At 43.2% G+C, this 20,063-nt stretch overlaps 1 protein-coding gene across 1 annotated transcript in view; it reads left to right on the forward strand.

The window, feature by feature from the left end:
* AGBL4 (AGBL carboxypeptidase 4) overlaps positions 1-20,063 on the forward strand; it is a 1,390,068-nt gene that overhangs the window by 1,265,783 nt on the left and 104,222 nt on the right. The window contains exon 11 of the mRNA XM_073357770.1: positions 1,336-1,498. Coding sequence (XP_073213871.1) covers positions 1,336-1,498 — 163 coding nt within the window. The remainder of the gene's footprint in view (positions 1-1,335; positions 1,499-20,063) is intronic.

Genomic DNA, 20,063 nt, shown 5'->3' on the forward strand with positions numbered 1-20,063 from the left:
ACAAAGCAGAATCAGACCTAGTAAGCCTTTTGCTCTTGAGTCACTGGCTCATGTTCAGCCCAGATTGATACTGCCTAATGGTTATCACCACTGGATAGTGGTCTGTATGAAAGGAGCTGCCATTTTGGGTCTAATGCCTATAGGAAAAGTGTGCAGTTTGCAGAATACATCACCACACTGGGAGTAGTGCCCTAGAGCCCAAGCGTTGAACAAGAATGGAGACTGAGCTCTCCTTTAAACCCTAGATGATATCCATCAAAGTAGGGTTTGACTTTGAAGTTCATTGGTTGGCCACCTTACCAAAAAAAAACTACTGTATTCTTCAGCAATAGTATAAACTACTGTGTTTTACACTGTTACTTGCACTTTAGAACAGTGCAGGATTTTTTTTTAAATAAGTAGTTAGCCAAAGCTAGTTAAACTTTGAGTTAGTGAAGGGCAAACGTTTTTGGTCTAACTTCAGACCCACTCAAACATCTTAGGTTAGAAAGTTTGACTGGAACTCAAATGTTATTTGGTTTACATTTTCCTTAGGAGAGTCTGTGGAAAGAAGTGGCAGACAGGGGAAGATAGAGATAACTTACAATATATACTCCATAAAGCCCAGACATCTGTTCCAGCTTAGCTTTTAGGGGGGAAATTGGGTGGGTTCTGCTTTACCTAATATACAGCATGGGCTTCCTATTAGAATGCTTTCAGAATGGTATCCGTGGCAGGGGGAAAAGATTTAAATTACACCACAAAAAAGATTTGTGAACTCAAACTAGTTAGGTAGTTCACAATGTGAACAGAACCTTAAGCTCCATGTGCCTGATTCTCATTTATCCTAAGGTGTCTTTACACCACTCTGGCAGTGTAACCTGTGGAACTCATTGCCAGGGGATGTTGTGAAGGCCAAAACTACAACAGGGTTCAAAAAATAACTAGATAAGTTCATGGAGGATAGGTCCATCAACGACTGTTAGCCAAGATGGTCAAGGATGCAACCCCATGTTCTGGGCGTCCCTACCCTCTGATTGCCAGAAGCTGGGAATGGATGACAAGGAATGGATAACTCAAAGACTGCCTGTTCTGTTCATTCCCTCTGAAGCACCTGGCATTGGCCAATGTTGGAAGACAGGATACTGGGCTAGATGGACCACAGGTCTGACTCATTATGGCCGTTATTTTGTTTGTATGTTAAATGGACCTTGAAGTGGGTTAGTGTAAATAAGAATCAGGACACATGAGCTTTGCCAATCCTATTTCACACCTATCTATACAATCTCCTTCCCAAGCCATACACGTTCATGCCCATGAGCTCTCCTGATTAGTTATTATCTTTCTCCCATGCAGACTAGCACGTCCTTCAACCGTGACGCTGTGAAGGCAGGGACAGGACGACGCTTCCTCGGTGGCTTATTGGACCATACTTCGTATTGCTATACGCTGGAAGTCTCATTCTACAGCTACATCCTTGGAGGAACTACTTCTACTGTCCCCTATACAGAGGAAGCCTGTATCCTTTACAAATTCATCCTTCCTTCTGAGCGCTTTGAGTGCATCTGAACTGGACATCTGAGGTAAACCCTACTCTAAAGTTAATAGTTTGCTGAGTTGCGAATACATAACTGGAAATATATTTGTTCCTGTTGCTTTAATCTCGGTAATATTATGCTCCACAATTTATAAATACAAGAAGGGAAAAGGCCTATTAGATCAAATAGTCCTTTCCACTGCTGGTAAAAGACTGTTCCTCACACTATATACCTTCCATTTCTTTGTTTCAGTTTACTCCTTATTTTGCTCTTAGCCCTTTACTTGTATGATTGTCTTAATACTCAGAGCAATAGACACCTTTAGCAGAGAGTCATAGGTTCTTCTATGCCAGATGGAGGTGACCTAACTGTCCCCAGTCTATAGCGAAAAGACCGTAAAAGCTCCATTAGGTCCCAGTGCTGCCTCTGGACCGAATCTTTACAAGAAGTGGTCAAAAATGTGGTGGTGGGGGGGGGGGGGGGAGGAGAGAATCATTTAAAAATTTGAAATTGTTTCTGTTTTATGGGGTTTGAAATGGAACCATTTTTCATTCTTGCAAAATTATTTGCAAACTATGTTGATGAAAAACATTCACTTTTTGAAGTTTTCCATTTTCATTCCCCAACACTCCCTCTTCTTTCATCGTCTGGAAAAAAATGATATATTTCTTGCCCTACGTAGTTGTGCAAATTTTATGGATGCGAAAATCATTTCTTGCTAGTGAAAGCAAAAATTGGGTGGTTGGGAGGGCTTGATTCTGGCCAAGTGATGCAGCAAATTGATGTTTACCTTTGCCCTTCCGCCCTTCCTTTGCCCATGAAGGTAAACAGCTTCCAAGGAATAGTTCCCTATTCCCCAAACCCAACTACAGAGCTGAGCAGCCTAGCATAACACTTAAGAAATGCAGCACTGAAGAGAGGAATTGTCACACAGTTAGATTCTGTTTTAATAACTTGTCTTATTATCTCAGCTCTCTGGCCTTTTAGAAACATGCATGTTAGCTTCACATTTAGTTTCCCTCCTCACTGTGCACTCAGTGTGTTGACAACTGCTTATTTACTCTCCCTTTAAAAGTCCTATTTATCAAGAACAATCTTAGTGGAGAGAGAGAGGCAGGCTGCCCCTCTACAAATGAGATCCTGCTTCTCTTGAATATGCATTCCCTTGGTGATTTACATGTCACGCTTGCTTGGCTTGCTATTCAAAGCAGCCCTTTATTTTATTTCAGGTATGTGGACTCTTTTTTTTATCTATGCGGCATCAACTTGTCGTATGCAGATGGAGCTGCATTGCTCTGGCTTCATACATCATTGCCATGAGCAGCCAGCGAGCAGAAAACAGTTCCAGATCACAGTTATTATCGTTGGTGAGGATGTATGGAAAACTTAGGCGGCAGCTTGATTTTCATAAAACCTGGGCTGACCCTTCAGCTCAAAGTAGCGCAGACGGGGGTTGACTTGCTAACCGCCAAAGCACAAGCTAGAAACCAGTAGCTGCGAGGGGGCAACGGGCTCAGGTTCAGTGTCTACCAAATGAGTTTGAGATTTCCTTTCCTCCTGAGAGTCTCTTTAAAGGCTGCAGTTTGTTATTGTTCTTCCTCGTCAGCTCCATACCCCAATTAGAGGAGGAAACGGAGCTGCTTAAGGGAATCTGTGGTGTGGTTGTGCTTAAACAACCTTGGGCCCCTCTGCTTGTCAACACACAAGCCCTGTCTGTAAGTGCGGATTTCTCCTTGTCACCAAAGCACTGGTGACCAAAAGTAAATTAATAATAACGGACATCCAGATTAGGCCAAAACTGCTGTTTGAAGCGGCCTGCAAATCAGTAAGCAGTTCAAGACGTTGAGGGTTTTGTAATGGCTCTGAACCAAAGACACAGTCAGTCGCTTAACCTCCGAGGAGATGAGCGCTTTTGTTATCTGGTTGCATCCAAGGAGAATGTCAAGCAAACAGACTAAGAAAATATAACGAGTCCCAACACTTTCAGGTGAGTTCAAGTGCTCAGCAAATCTGAAATGAACATGCTGTGATACAGTAACTCCCTTTAAAGACTTGTCTCTGGGGGCCTGATCCATTGAATCAGGGGTGTATTTTTTACTGAATAGGGGTGGGATCAGCGCCTTATTGGGCAGCAATATGTCGTAACGAGAAGTCTGCAAACCCTCCAGTTTTGGCTTGACAAATACTTGGCTGAAGCTGTGCCTATGATCCACTGAACTCTGTAGCCAGGAGTAGAGACCGCAAGGGCCTGTCCCCTGTTTCAGCGTTCATAATTGGCCCCACATGAACTCATGGATTTTGTCCCGCAAGTAATAATAATAATCATACAATTTCCTGGGGCTAGACGGCTGAGAATCTCCAAATGCTCTGTTAACATGAATTAGACCTCATATTCCTATAAGGTAGCTGAGTCTAATTAAATCCATTTTACAGATGGATAGACTGAGCTAATTGAATTTAATCTTTTTATTTCATGAGCTTGGCACAAAATGCTATACATTGGCTATGCTGTTGCAACTTCAATGTGCATGATAAATAAGTTCACAATAGTGATGTGGTACTGTATATCTACATATCTCACTCTTCTGTTATTGGTTGAAAAGATCTTTTTATGTCAATAATATGTTTCTTTAGAGCAGTTTCAGGGCACTGTCATCGACTCTATAGTCTATTTGAACTTCTGTCTAGCTGTATTAGGCGTATGTTTACATTTTGCTAGTCACATTAAGTCATGTACTTTGCTCAAAGTTCTGTGATTACGAGGACATTTTCATAATTATCTAGATAGATGGACACCTCTTAGAGATGTGTGAACTTCAAACCTAACTGGTGTTACTTAAATTCTAATATCATTTAGCGTGGCCAATATCCTGAGGATTTTTTGTTTTGTTTTTTTGTTGTTGTTTGGTTTTGCTTTGCTTCTTTTTCTTTAAAAACACAAAAATAAAGATATTGTTTTGTTAAAGTTCATATAATGGTAAAAGTCACATTCTCTGCTCACTTAAACAGAGTTAAAATCCACTACTATGCTCCCACTAAATAAATACCACCTTTACTAGGCAGTAGGTTACTTCTGATTTACACTGGTGAAACCAAGGTCAGAATTTGGCTCTGATGTTGCATGGTTGAAATAAAAAGGAAACACAAGATTAAAGGCTCTTACCTCAGCCACGTTAGATGTGCTATATGTTTTGGGGTGTACATTTTAGGACATCAACAATAACATTTGAGACCTAAAATCTTGGTCTCTTATAACCATCGGAATAAACCATATCACCAACGTGCACCAGGCCTGGATTAACATTGCAGCAGGAATGTTAACTTTTGCCTTTCCTTAGTCTCGCTCTACAGACAACCTTGCACCAACATAGCTTCCTGCATTTCCTATTATATATTCATTATTTTCTTCCTTCAGAAATACATGTTTGGCTCGTAGGAGCTGCTTCTAACTGATATGTAGCTGGTTTACCAGAAACACCAGGGATATATTCTGTAAGCTCAGCTCTGCAGCGTACCCTATGATAACATGTACTGTAGATAACAGTGAAAGGCCTGTGTTTGCAAGGCATAATAAGAGGATTTTAGACTTGTGAAATTGTGGGCTTGCCTGGAAATAAACAAGGTTTTCTCTGTCCACTTAAAACCTCTCTCACACATGCATGGCGTTTGGTAGCAGCTGATTAAAAACGTAAGGGTCTGCTCAACACCAGGTAAAAATGCTTTAAAAGGAGCTGGATATGCTTCCCTTAAACAAACACTAGGCATTTGTAGGGCTTATGACACAAGGCTTTTTATGTGCTCACCAAAGGATCATCAGATGAGCAGCCTAGATAATTCTGTCCCTCTCGTTACTGGGTCGGGGGGATAACGAATTGCCGGCTCTCCACTCGCTAGCTCTGATAGTGCTCACAGAACTCCTTACCCTTAGGGATGCAGCACGACCTGGCTCGGATCCCACATACATCAGAACTTTGACCCATAATGGGCTGTCAAGGGAGCAGCGCCAGGTTCTCTGTCTCATGTTGATGATGTTCTAACTCATTGGGGTTCCTTTCTTGAACCTCTAAAGTGGATCTCAGACTGTAATGTAGGCAGCCCATAGGGAGCTGTAAAAAGAATAAAAGGAGAGCGCAAAGGGGATACACCCTTAAAAACTAAGGGCCCGATTCTGAAATGGGACTATTTACATGAGCGAGGATTTGCAGGAGCGGGCTTGATAATCGTCTTGTCATGATCAAAGCGGTCTGGCAGTCTCAGCCATAGGAATCATCATTTTATGGCGGCACCAGGGCCACCATATTGCGCATCACCCTGGTTATGTCACTTCTTATTTTACATCTGTACAATTACTTCCCTTCAGCAGGAGCTGGATATGCTCAATTCCTTACAATCAAACCCAGCTAAATAGAGCTTTGCTTGCTGGAATTTCTTCTGTATGGTGCAGTGGATAGGACACAGGCTTAGAAGTCTGATCACCTGAGTTCTAATCCTTGTATGGCTTTGAATAAATCATTTCATCTTTCTGCCTCATCCGTAAAATGAGATTAATGATACTTATCTTCCGCTGAAAGATGCTTGGTGATCTGTAGGTGAAAAGCACTGGACAAACACTAAGTATTATTAATATTATTTCTAGTAAAGACTTTTCACTGTAGTATACAATTAAGGAATGAAATCTATACTATGACCTGTTTAACATCCTAGCTGAAGAGATTTACAAAGAAAGATGGCTTCATATCTTTCATTTCACTGGGTGTATTGGGAGAGACTCTAACAGGTGCACCCCTTAAAAAATAAGTTAAGGCATAATTCCATATTATGCCAAATCTCCCAGATGATTTTGGACGTGCAAGATGTATTCACACCATAGAAATCTGTGTGTGCATTTGTGTCTACGCATGCAAAATGAAAATTTAGATGAGTCAGTGTCATTTTATTTGGGCAATTGAAACTCATAACTAAGAAAATTTAGACTGACTGAAAATTGTTGGCGTACAGCTGCAATTACTTGGCTCACCCATATTTAATAGCTAAAAGTTAGCGGAAGGAGGGCTCAGAAGCAAAGGTCCCATGGGGAAAAGTTGAGCCATAGGAAAGGAATATGGTCTTTAGTGCCTGAGGAGGTATGAGTGTGCATACCGATTCCTCAGAAAGAGCATGTAGGATCCCAGTTAATGGCTTAGAGGAGCTATCCTCCACCTGTGCCAGGAAAAAAAATTACATGTATAATCATTCAGACATGAAAAACTATAGCTATAAACTTAGACAATATATAATAGAACATGAACTCAGGGCACACGTTGTAACACAGGACAGAGAGATTTCTGAGATACACTAATGATCCCCTAGAATGGGGAGCACAGGTCTTTTGGTGCCCTTACAGGGGTCTTGTTGACCTGTTTGCCTCTACCGCCTCAGTGGGGTCCCTAGAAGAAGGCTTCCCAAAGCCTAACGATATGCTGGGGCATTGGGGGGGAATTCCCAGACATTCAGGGAAGCATTACCAGCCGGGAGCTAATTAGGGAGAAGGAAGTAGCCAACCAGAAACTGAAGCAGGGAGGTCTGCACTGTATGGCTTGTATTTTTGAGATTATTGCTTGTAAAACTGCATGGAAGGAAAGGCAGAGAGAGAGACTACCACAGCTGGTATCTGTAAATCAGTCCCCACCCGTTCCCTGCAATAAGACCCAACCTGTACTTGCTGAGCCCCTGTCTTTCCCTCTCATCCATCTGCTCTGGTCCTTGTTACACCTGCCTGTGGGAAGCTCCCTACTGAGAGCTGAGCAGGAAGGGCAGTTAAAACTAGACATCAGATTCCCATAAAAAGGAACGCCATTGTTGAAGCTTAGCTGGTAAGACAAATGATGGGGTGAAAGTGCTTGTTGGCCCACCTTTTTCCACAATCTTCCTCGGCACCTTTGCTTCAAACTCTGTCTCAGATCAACAAAAGCAACCCCCCTTCACACCCCCACCTAGGGAGAAACGGTGTTGAGTTTACAGCCATAATGTCAAACACTCTTAATACCACTGAAAGCATAGAGTTAAATTATAGAGTTGTAAAGTTACTTTATAGTGATAATGCTGTCAAGCATCAATTTCTCTGCCTCGGGGCACCATGGAAACTCAGTTAATGATATAAGAAGCTGACATTTTCAGGGTTGCAGCTGTTGGCTGATACCCAGAAGGAATCTGCCTGTTTCTTCATATAGGGTGTATATAGGGAGAGCTGCTCAAAGCAAATTAAAAACTAATAAAACTCTGTTTAGTGAAGTGTGGTAGAATGCTAGTCCAGAGCAAGCTACAATGTTGCAATCTGCGAACTCCTTTTCGCCACAGAGTGATTTTCTGCATAGAATGGAGCTGTAAGAAAAACTTCCCTATAAGAGGGTTTTAGTCTGTGTGTTTCCATGTTGATCTGTTTATCTAGCTGTCTGTGTCATTGACTACATAAGTCTACACACGCAGTGGCTGGCAGTGTCAGGTTAAAATGCAAATTAAAACTGTTGACTATAATCAAGTCAGCAATGTCTATAATTTCTGTAATGTGTCCTTTGGAATCCGCACCCTAAAATACTGTGGTATCTTCAGCTGAAAGATGCTATGGGAGTGCAACGTGTCTGTTACAAATGTTCAAGAAGGGAAAAATTGTGTATTTTGCTGAACTGTAATGCATTAATCCCGGATGGTATTTTCAAAGCACTGCTTGGAGACTTAATCACTCCCATTACCATTCTAATGGGAGCCATGGGGCTATAGCTGTAAATGTTGGTTTGGAAATTGACACCACAGTGTTGTACAATTAACTATTCTGTTTTGATTAAAAAACTAGAATGATATACAATTAGCATGGCACATATTAAATGGATCAAAATCTGGCTAACTGATAGATCTTAAAATATAATTGTAAATAGGGAATCATCGTTGAGTGTTTGAGTTTCTAGTGGGGTCCTTCAAGGATCTGTTCTTGGCCCTGCACTATTTAACATATTTATTACTGACCTGGAAGAAAACATGAAATCGTCACTGATAAAGTTGCAATGACACAAAAGTTGCGGGAGTGGTAAATGATGAAGAGGACAGGTCACTGACAGAGGGAGATCTGGATCACTTGGTAAAATGGGCCAGCCAGACAATATGTGTTTTAATAGAGCAAAATATAAATTCTAGGAACAAAGAATGGAGGCAATCCTTAAAGGCTGTGGGATTCTAGCCTGGGAAGCAGTGACTCTGGAAAAGATTTGAGGCTCGTGGTGCATAAACAGCTGAACATGAGCTCTTAGTACGATGCGATGGCCAAAAGAGCTAATGCAAACCTGGGATGCATAAACAAGGGACACTCGACTATGAGTACAGAGGTTATTTTGTCTCTGTATATGGCACCGGTGAGACCGCTGCTGGAATACAGCATCCAGTTCTGGTGTCCATAGTTCAAGAAAGATATTGATAAACAGGAGGGGGTTCAGAGAAGAGCAACAAGATATGAGTAAAGGATTAGAAAACCTGCCTTATGATGACAGACTACAATCTAAAAGTACCTACCTGGGGAACAAATATTTAATAATGGGCTCTTCAATCTAGCAGACAAAGGTATAACACGATTCAATGGTTGGAAGTTGAAGCTAAACAAATTCAGACTGGAAATAAGACATACATGTTTAATGGTGAGAGTAATTAACCATTGGAATAATTTATCAAGGGTTGTGGTGGATTCTTCATCACATATAAATTTTAAAATCTAGATTAAATGTTTTTCTAAAAGGTCTGCTCTCAAAATTATTTTGTGGAAGTTCTATGGCCTGTATTATACAGGAGGTCAGACCAGATGATCACAATGATCCCTTCTATGAATCATGGAATCTTCTTCCTACATGAGGCCTGTTTTAAATCAAACTACAAGTCAGTTTGCAAATTAAGGATCTGACCTTCTGAGATACACTCAGCATCCTTGCATGCTGTTGAACTCTCAGGAGGTGCTTAGCATCCTGCAGGATCGGTCCCTTACTTTTTTAGGTCAGCAACAGTATGAGCACTTGAGATATCTTGGGTTCACAAGCGCCACTTCAATAATCCTAATTGTTCATCATCCTTGTCACAGCACAGGGGCTTCTTGGATGGTGGCAAGGCAAGCTTCCCCCACCAAGAGACTTCAGACCAGTGCTGGTTCGTTCTCCAGGCCCAGTGAGGTGCCCTAGCTGACCAGCTCTAGGGGAGCCCAGCAGCTTGCAGGGTCTCATGCCCTTAGTTTTTCTGTTGTGACTGCCAGTATGCGTGCTAACGAGTGCCAGATTGTGCTGGGGATTTGCTGTCGTCTAGGAACTGATTAAAATAGTTGTCAGCTCGTTCCACATCAGCCATCAACACCGAACAATGGGTTTTGATTGTGACCAGCCAGGCCAGATTTAAACCAGCGACCTAGAAGAGAAAGACTCCGTAACTCATTATGGTTTGTTTGCTTGTGAAATTTACCATTTAATAATAATTTTTAAAAACCCCGACAGGATTTACCGATAAATATTCTTTTAAACCTAAGAGAAGATAGCATATACCTTAGCCAGACCTTGCCCTGAACAATACCCTTTTATGAACGACTTATGGGGACGGGAAGGAAAAGTTTAGTGCATGAGTAATCATGGAGTTATGGCTGTGACATAAATAGGGGGGAAAACTCTCTCCGCGGGCCCTGCTGCTTCACCTGGGGAGTTGACTTTTAAAGTCTTGTACATTTCCATTATGAACATACTTTTCTATAAACTTGTATCTTTCGTTTGTCTTATAAGCAACTTCAGAGGAAACTAAGCACATGGCTCTGATAGCTAAGCTCTTGGGTGTTCAGAGCACCATAAAAATTCTATTAGACCTATAGTTAAAATAATTCTTTGGTAAACGTTAAATTCCTATTAGTAACACTTGCTAAACTTAAGTGCGACGGAAAGGGCAAGGCTAATCTGCATGGCAAGGGAGAGCAGGACTTAAAAGATATTAACAATTTGTTGGACATGTCTGAGAGGAGCGAGTTTAATACGAGCGATAGGGTCACTTCCATAGAACTGAAGGTCTGGGGTGGGAGTTGGCTTGAGATGTTGCTGAGCTCTCCTGGGGTAAAAAGAAAATAACCCATTGGAATCAGGGTTTGCGGCATATTTTGAAGTCAGAAATGGAGGAATTGCGATGCCTCTTCTACAGGCCATGTCTACACTACAAGAGCTACAATGTCACAACTACAGCACTTCAGCTATGCTGCCTTAGGGCCATAATGTAGACGCTTCGTAAAGCAATGGAAGGGGTTTCTCTATCACTGTAGGTAATCCACCTCTCTAAGCAGTGGTCGTGAGGTCAACAGAAGAATTCTTCCACATATAAACAGGGGGGTAGGTTGGCGTAGCTACAGTTCTCAGGGAGTGGATTTTTCACACCCCTGAGCACAGGAGCTGTGTCGCCCTAACTTTTAAGTGTAGACTAGCTGATGTCTGTGAAGTATCAGGGGGGTGGCCATGTCAGTCTGTATCCACCAAAACAATGAGGAGTCCAGTGGCACCTTAAAGACTAACAGATTTATTTGGGCCTAAGCTTTCGTGGGTAAAGTGGGTTTTTTACCCACGAACGCTTAGGCCCAAATAAATCTGTTAGTCTGTAAGGTGCCACCAGACTCCCCATGTCTGTGAGACTCTCTTCCTCTTCCCAGTTTCTCTCTCTCTCTCTCTCTCTCTTTTGTGGCCTTGTTTTTTCTGTACCTGCCTCTCTTGTTTCTGGGTCCTCAGTGTTTAATTTTCTGGCTTTTCCCCTCTCCGCTTGCATCAGTTTCTACCTTGGCTCTTGCACTCCCCTTCCTGTCTGTATCTCTTGATACTTTTTGAAGACCGTAGTTCTTTCCCTCATTCTCAGCCATTAGCAATAGCTGCTTTTCATCCACACCACACTATTTACCATTTTCCATCTCTTCCACCTAGATCTGCAGGCTATCCCCTCTGTTCCTCCCTTTTCTACACAGACGGCTCAGCAGGGCTCTGTGATGACAGAGGGAATTATAAGATTTGGAGCTTAAGTTGTCCCTTACTTTATATTATTTAGTCCCAAATTCCAAAGCCCCCAGAGAGTTCACATCTGTTTTTTAATCTTTTGGTGAATGCAATCAGTTAATATTTCACATTTTTATAGCAGCTTTCATCTTAAGATGTTCTGCAGACCTTAACTAAGAACACTGCAGAACATCATGCAAGACAGATACTAGTCTTGGGGAAACCAAGACAGAGAGATTGAGGTATAGCAGGGACCTTCCCAGGAAAGTCAGTGCATCTGTTTATGCCAAGGCTAAATTTCTCATCACGTGACTGGACCGAACAGAGGGAGTTTCTTGTAAAAGCATCTCAGGAGTCCCTTCTTACAGCAGTCCCATCCATCTCTCTCATACAGACCATATATAGTGCAGAAAATACCACAGCAAATAAACAGAGGGATTTTCAGTGGTTAACAAAACCAGTCTGCTAACTTTGATCTAGTTCAGCAGTGCTATCTTTGTATTTTAATGGGCTTGACACCCAAGGGGCAAGGAAACGGAAAATGTGTTTGTTCCTGGGCACACGGGGTATAAAGTGCTGCCGAATCAGACTTCTCTGTAAATTTGCCCTGAAATTGTAATATTTTACACCCACTTTGCCCAGTGGAAAGTCATTATACAAGTGGCTAAGAAGTGGAGAATCGAGCCCTGTGTTTATAATTTGGGTACATCATGCCAGACCTGTGTGTAACGCATATAACAATTTGCACAAATAGCCTGCCCACCTCACTCAAGCAAAACTCCCGCTGATACCAATGGGAAGCTTTATGTGAATAAGCTGGATGGGATTTGGCCCTCTGTGTTCCAGTAAAACACATGGTGTGATCCATCATGAGCTTAAGAAATCCACATGTATCCCACAGTGCTTTTCCAGTCCCAGGGTTTAGGGCCTGATCCAGAGGCCACTGAAGTCACAAGGAGTCAGCTCAGTCCTTTAGGCAGTATTTTCCAAGGGGCTGAAGGAGTCAGGCACTCAGCTCCAACTGAAGGTCAGTGGGATTTGGGCACTGCTGCTTTGCTGTCCTTGGCAGTAAGGCAGCCTCACAAATGCCAAGCTAAATCAATACAAGGCTTGCTCATTCTCACATGCTAACCTATACAAGAGCACTCATCCACAACACATCAGCCACTTCCAGCCTTCAGCCTCCATTGACCTCTTGACATAACAGTCCCACAATTTAACTCCTGTCTCGATTCCACAAGTCCACAACTACTGCTCTCACAATTACCCAATACCCAGACAACCAGCTACTGTGGATGGCCACTGCAAAATCTCAGTTGGGAGGCCTTGATCCATTGCTGCTTCCCCCTCCCCCACAATAAAAAATATTTTGTAGATCACTTGCTGAATTCTAACTAAGAATCATCCGTAAGGCAGCTAAGTGTAATGTGCATCAGAAGCACAAACCTGCCTTGTCTACCCAGAGGTTTTATCCGGGGAAATATTGGGGTGGATCTCAATACACCCCTCTCTTCTGTAAATCCCAAATCACATAGCTCCACTTGGATAAATGGTCTACATTCACATTAAGGTGGCTGAAATGAAAATGGCAAACATCTTAGAATTTTGTTCTCCTTATAGTGTGTGACTGTCCATCTCAATGGTTTTAATGGGAGCTCTGTGTGCATATGTGGAGAGAGGGACATGCCCCTTTTGGGCTTCCCAGGAGGAAGTTGAATGGATCTTTTAAAAAACCCTTGCTCAGTGCTCCCTAGGACTGGGGGAAGGCACTATGTGAGGCTGCTGGCTGAATCTTTTAGAGTAGATTGTGATGTTGCACCCCGTAATGCTTTATAGAAATATGCTTATGAATATAAATATGACATAACTGAAATATGTATTATGCTACATATGCCATGTAACATATCTCTGCAAAGGTTATGATCTTCTGAATATATTCATCCTATTTGTATGCATGTATCATTTTTGTATTTGAAATTATGAATATTGGCTGTGTACTTGTTTGGATTTAAGTAGCCCCAGTGAAGCATTTGGTCAGTTTCTTGAGAAAAGACTATTCTCAGTAAGTGCCCAATCAAGAAACACTTAATCTGACAATAGACTTTGATAGACGCCAATCCACATCTGAGCTTTCCTGGGAACATTCCTGTAGAGAACCTAGTCATGGACATGTGACTTGCCCAGGTGACTCCAAAACTCCATCTTATAGAGAGGATTCTACACAGGGGGAGGGAGGGGTTTCCACCCACAAGAAAGAAACTATATAAAGTTCTGGGAGACCCCTCCATTTTGTCTTCAGCTGGCTCAAGAGATAGCCTCTCCACCCCCAAAGGATACCTGAAAGAAACTGGAACAAAGGGCAGTAACCATAGGGACATGAGTGATTGTTGGACTCAGACTAGAAGGAGACTAGTCTGTAAAAGAAGCTTACTGGACCATCTCTGAGGGTGAGGTTTCATCTGTAATCACATTCTTACTCTATTAGGCTGAGACTTGCGTGTTCTATTTTATTTTGCTTGGTAATTCACTTTCTTCTGTCTGTTATTACTTGGAACCACTTAAATCCTACTTTTTGTATTTTATAAAATCACTTTTTACTTATTAAGAAAAAGAGTACTAGTGGCACCTTAGAGACTAACCAATTTATTTGAGCATAAGCTTTCGTGAGCTACAGCTCACTTCATCGGATGCATTCAGTGGAAAATACAGTGAGGAGATTTATATACACACAGAACATGAAAAAATGGGTGTTATCATACACATTGTAAGGAGAGTGATCACTTAAGATGAGCTATTACCAGCAGGAGAGTGGGGGGGGGGGAGAAAACCTTTTGTAGTGATAATCAAGGTGGGCCATTTCCAGCAGTTAACAGGAACATCTGAGGAGCAGTGGGGGGTGGAAGGGCGGAAATAAACATGGGGAAATAGTTTTACTTTGTGTAATGACACATCCAGTCTCAGTCTCTATTCAAGCCTAAGTTAATTGTATCCAGTTTGCAAATTAATTCCAATTCAGCAGTCTGTCATTGGAGTCTGTTTTTGAAGTTTTTTTGTTGTAATATTGCGACCTTTAGGTCTGAGATCAAGTGACCTAAAGGTCGCAATATTACAACAAAAAGACTTCAAAAACAGACTCCAATGAGAGACTGCTGAATTGGAATTAATTTGCAAACTGGATACAATTAACTTAGGCTTGAATAGAGACTGAGACTGGATGTGTCATTACACAAAGTAAAACTATTTCCCCATGTTTATTTCCCCACCCCCCACTGCTCCTCGGACGTTCCTGTTAACTGCTGGAAATGGCCCACCTTGATTATCACTACAAAAGGTTTTCTCCTCCCTGCTCTCCTGCTGGTAATAGCTCATCTTAAGTGATCACTCTCCTTACAGTGTGTATGATAACACCCATTTTTTCATGTTCTGTGTGTATATAAATCTCCTCACTGTATTTTCCACTGAATGCATCCGATGAAGTGAGCTGTAGCTCACGAAAGCTTATGCTCAAATAAATTGGTTAGTCTCTAAGGTGCCACTAGTACTCCTTTTCTTTTTGCAAATACAGACTAACAGGGCTGCTACTCTGAAACCTTTTTACTTATTAATTAACCCACAGTATGTATTAATACTGGGGGGGGGGCAAACAGCTGTGGATATCTCTCTATCAGTGTTATAGAGGGCAAACAATTTATGAGTTTACCCTGTATAAGCTTTATACAGGGTAAAACAGCTTTATGTGGGGTTTGGACCCCATTGAGAGCTGGGCATCTGAGTGCTGGAGACAGGAGCACTTCTCAAGCTGTTTTCAGTTAAGCTTGCCGCTTTTGAGGGATGTGGTTCAGACCTGGGTCTATGTTTGCAGCAGGCTAGCTTGTCTGGCACAACCAGGCAGGGCACTGAAGTCCCAAGATGATGGGGAAAACAGGTTCAGGGGTCATCTCAGCATATCAGGTGGCAGTCCCAAAGGGGGATTCTGTGATCCAACCCATCACATAGATGTTCTAAAATATTTTGCTGGCACCATGGGAAATTGTACAATAGCAGAAGGATTGCCTCTGCTCTCCTGATTGAAATGTGGTTGAGCAAATCCACTGTTGAAGAACACTGGAGATCTGGAATCAGCTTACGAACCCCTCGGCCTCACAATACAGTTGCTTGTGAGTGACAGTCCCCCTTGAGGAAATGTTTGGTATCGTTTGCTGTAGCAGAGATCTAATGCCCAGGATTTGCCACCATGTTTCTGAATGTCAGAGCTGTGCTGAAAGTTTTAGCCTGGTCCCCTACTGGGCTGATGTGTTGCCATCCTCATGGTACACCTACCCTTTCATCACATCTTCCACATTTAATGAGTTCTCTTCACAGGCTGTCCCTTGCCTTTCTGTGAGGTGGAATATGCTTTGTTGGCTGTTCCCCCAGCCAGCCTACAGCGGTAGCACTCCTTCAACTGACAGCGTCTGAATCTTAAGGTCCATCAATATTTTTCTTGAGATGATAAATGATCTGCCAATAAACTAAGGCAGCTGCCAGCTCCATCTGAGAAATGCACCTTTTAGCCCCAGTTTATCCGTGCTTGGTTTAGGTATGTGTCTAGAATCTTTGAAGGCTAAAATGGACTACACCATTTTAGCAAGCCACTGGTAATTTAGATTGTGCAAATCTGGGCGTTTGACAACTACAGGCATTTATGAACTGGGGTACACCAGCCCTAACTCTGAGTGATCCTACTTCAAACAGTCTCCAGTCAGACCTGAATTCAGCATGGAGGGAGCATGCTATACTAAACAACAAAATTGCTATGTTCAGATCTGACTTTAACACATATGGGATCATCATTCTTTCTCTTTCCCCTTCTTTCTCATCTCCCTTACTTATGACTCACATACTGAGTAATCAGGGAAAGGAATGTGTTTTTCTTTCTCAAAATAAGTCCCAGAATGCAGGATCCATGCGGCCCAGGGGTATAAATCAGTGTTTCTTGTGACTAGGGATTCCCGAGCAGCACTGAGGAAAACACTCTGAGGGCGAACACTCAGTGTCAATTCTCAAGGGGAGATTTTGAGGTCCACTGGCTTAGTGCATCTTTCCACCTCCCTGTAGTTATTTTCCGGTAGAGTTAAGCAGTTTCTCTTTCCCCCACCTTGCTTTCCTTCCTGGGTCAGCACCACATAGCATAGCTCATAGTTGCCTGTAGTTAAAGTGCCCTCTTCTGGCATAAGGGAGGTTTTCTTTCATCCCTCAATGGCACTCAAATGAGAAGAATGGGGATTTTTCTTGCAGCTGCTGAAACCAAGAACAAAGCTGGGTTTTGTTTTAAAAAGCCCTGCTTTGACTTAATGGGCAGGGGTGGGCAGTAATTGTAACGACAACCAAGATGTTTCTGAAGTAGCTTGGAATAAGGGACCTTCCCTGCTGCTCTGGTCTTTATAGATTGAAGTTTTCCCTTTCTCCCTGCTCCCCTCTTCCCTTCTGTGCACTGAAGCTAAGATGTAATTTTGTTTCGGGCCCAACAATTGATCTTGTAAATAAAAAAAACATTTTGTTATGACAGATGTCTCTCTCTAGGCCAGATCCTCAGTTGTGTAAATCAAAAGCTACCCAGAATTACATCAACTGAGGATCAGTGGGTGTCTCTAGCTCTCTGTTTTAGACACGCTGGCGCACGCTGGCGAGTCCTGACCCATTCGTTGCAATAGTTTTGCCTTTGACTCCAGTGGTCAATCCTTTGATCCTTATTGATAGAGTAGAAACATTTGGTGGGAGAAGGTGGGTGGGGCAGGAGGGGAAGATAACACAGCCAGTTGTATAAAAGTGACTTCACTGACTATTCAGCTGGGGAGGCAAAGTTTAGATACACTTTTTAATGTGAATTCAAGGTTACCAGCACACACTGCAGAGACTGCATCTCTCTGCCGAGGATTACAATTGGTGTTTAGTAAGAAAAAGGAGCTTCCCGGGCTGCTTTAGTGCATCAGTTACCGTCGGAGGCCTTTCATGCGCGATGGCTTTCTCTGTATATTTAATGAGCATTTCACGCAGTAATTGATTATAGCTGAATTTGGGTTACAAAGCAGGGAACAGCAGGTCAGGGCATTTACTCTGAGGCTAGACTGAATCTGAGTCCCATTTAGATCCTTTATAGCAGGAATATTGTGGTGGTATTTTTTTTAACCAGCCACGTCTTGGCTATTGAGCCCCATTAATAATTCTGTACTTACTGTAGGCTCTTGGAATGTAAATCCTGGTGGACTGGCATAAGTCATTGTCGGAAGTGCACATGGACACTCATCCCATTGCCCTTTGGTAGGGGAAGGAGAAGCAAAAAGAACTGAAAGCAGCATTTGCCAGCAGCTTATAACTTGTGCAGCAGGAGGTCACTTCCCCTTGCCACATCCCCTAAACTGGTGGCAGGGTGAAAGGGGATGCTACAATGGTGCTGTGCTACTAAAGGAACCCCCTACACTGTGGTGATCCTCCCATGGCCTGTTATGCCCCTTCTACACTGGTGGTGCAGTGTAAATCAGCCACAGTGCAGCTAGGTTCAGGGCCATTGTATTCATTTATGAATGTCACTCCTACATTGCTAACCATGGTCTAGTAAATAGGAACTGTGGCCCAATGAACAGGGCATTGGACAGGCACTCAGGAGGCCTGGCTTCTGCTCCCAGCTCTGACCTGTTGTGAGATTTTGTGCAATCATATCGCTGCTCTATGCCTCTGTTTCTTCTTGTACTGTGTCTTTTCTGTTTAGATGGATAGCTCTTCTCTTTGAGGCAGGGATTGTCTCTGACTGTGTGTTTGATTAGCACCTCGCACAGTGGGGCCCTGTTTTTGATTGAACCCCCTTGGTGCTACCACAATATAAATATTTAATAACAATTGGCTGAGGCAAGATTGGGTGCCCCAAAGTAGCATGTTTTCAAGCCACGGTGAATCCTTTGTTTTAATGAGCGACTCCTGCATTCTTGTGACTTCTCTTCTTGTGCCGGCTAGCTCCAGAACTCCAGCCCTGGAAACAAAAGAGTCTGCCCCAGCAAAACACAACTTGAGAGTCTGTGCATCCCAGAGGAGCAGCCCTGACAATGTGGGGGAGCCAACAATGAAAACAGAGCATAGACAAACATTGTAAGGGCCTGTGACAACAGCAAGAGCAAGCTGCTTTTCGTGTGAAAATAATAGCGTCACCTGGAGCCAAAACAATATCCAGCCTGTAAAAGAGTCCACCCTGGCGAATAATATCCTACCACAGATATCCATGACAGACAGCCCCCTAATCTGACCAGTGTGCTGAAGGAAGTAAATGGTTGGACTGACCTGCTCGATGGGGGTGAAGGGATAGGCTGGAAGTGTGCGGGACAGGGAGGAGGGGAATGTATGTGCTTCTTCTTCAAGTTCTGCCCCTAGGAGTGCTCCACTTCAGGTGCAAGCGTGCCCCACATACCTTTGACCAGAGATTTTCATCACCATTGTCCATTCAGCCCATGCCAAGTGCCTGATAGCCTCGGGCCCTGCACGGAGGCCATATCAGGTTGCCTTGGGTTGAGTCAGCACTTGGAGTATCTGCTTGGTGTTTGCCTTGTCTTTTGCTGTGCTTGTTTATCCCAACTTAGCTAGCTAGCTAGTTCTTAGTTTGTAGTAGTCGTTGTTTGTAGTGGTTTTTTAAAGGGTTTTCTTTTTCTCCGTGGAAATCCACCCTGTGGGGAGGCATGCCCAGTTCACCAAGGTTTAGACATTGTCTCTCATGTAGAGAGGCTGTCCCGATCAGCAGCAGACACTTGATGTGCAGCTGTTGCCTGGGAGAGGCATACATCCCTCAGAAGTATCCGTTCTGTTGAGTCCTCAAACCTAGGGCTCAGAAGAGCCAAGAAAGCAGGCTGCAACTTCTGAGGATGGAATGTTCCCTTCATGCCGCTTTGGAGCCAGGTCAGGAGAACCGCTCTGTTCATCACTCCCCAGGGCCTTCTAGTGCCCCTTCAACCTCAGCCCAGCACTCTCCCAGAAAGGGGACATCCTCAGAGTCCTCCTCTAAACATCCTGAGAACAGCAGCTCTAATTCCCCTCCCAAGGGATGCTCCTCAAAAAGACCTTGTTCCCTGACCGGGTCGACAGCCTCAGAGAGAATGTCCTTGAGGCTCAGTAGCATGGCAGCAAAAAGCTTCTATGGTAGCAGTGAAGCAGGAAATCCCCACAGCTCTAAGTCCAGGAATGACTCTTGGGAGGCCTTGGTACTGTCTACTGATGATGAACAGAGAACACACAGAGGACTGGTCCTGTCCAATTTAGCCCCTTTGCCAGTACCCCATGAGGTCTTTGGTACTGTGTAAACCTCCAACCACATCAGTGCCATCTGCGAAGTGCCCTAAATAATTGGTATTGACCAGCAAGGACAAGCATACTGATCCGTTGGTGCCACAATGTCTATCAGGATTGCAATAACCCTTGATGCTGCAACATTTCTCCCTGCCACAACCATACTTGGTACTGCAACATCATTTGATGCCACAAGGTACACAAAGGACTTACTGGTGACTGC

This window comes from Lepidochelys kempii, chromosome 8 (genome assembly GCF_965140265.1).
Source record: "Lepidochelys kempii isolate rLepKem1 chromosome 8, rLepKem1.hap2, whole genome shotgun sequence".
NCBI classification, from domain to species: domain Eukaryota; kingdom Metazoa; phylum Chordata; order Testudines; family Cheloniidae; genus Lepidochelys; species Lepidochelys kempii.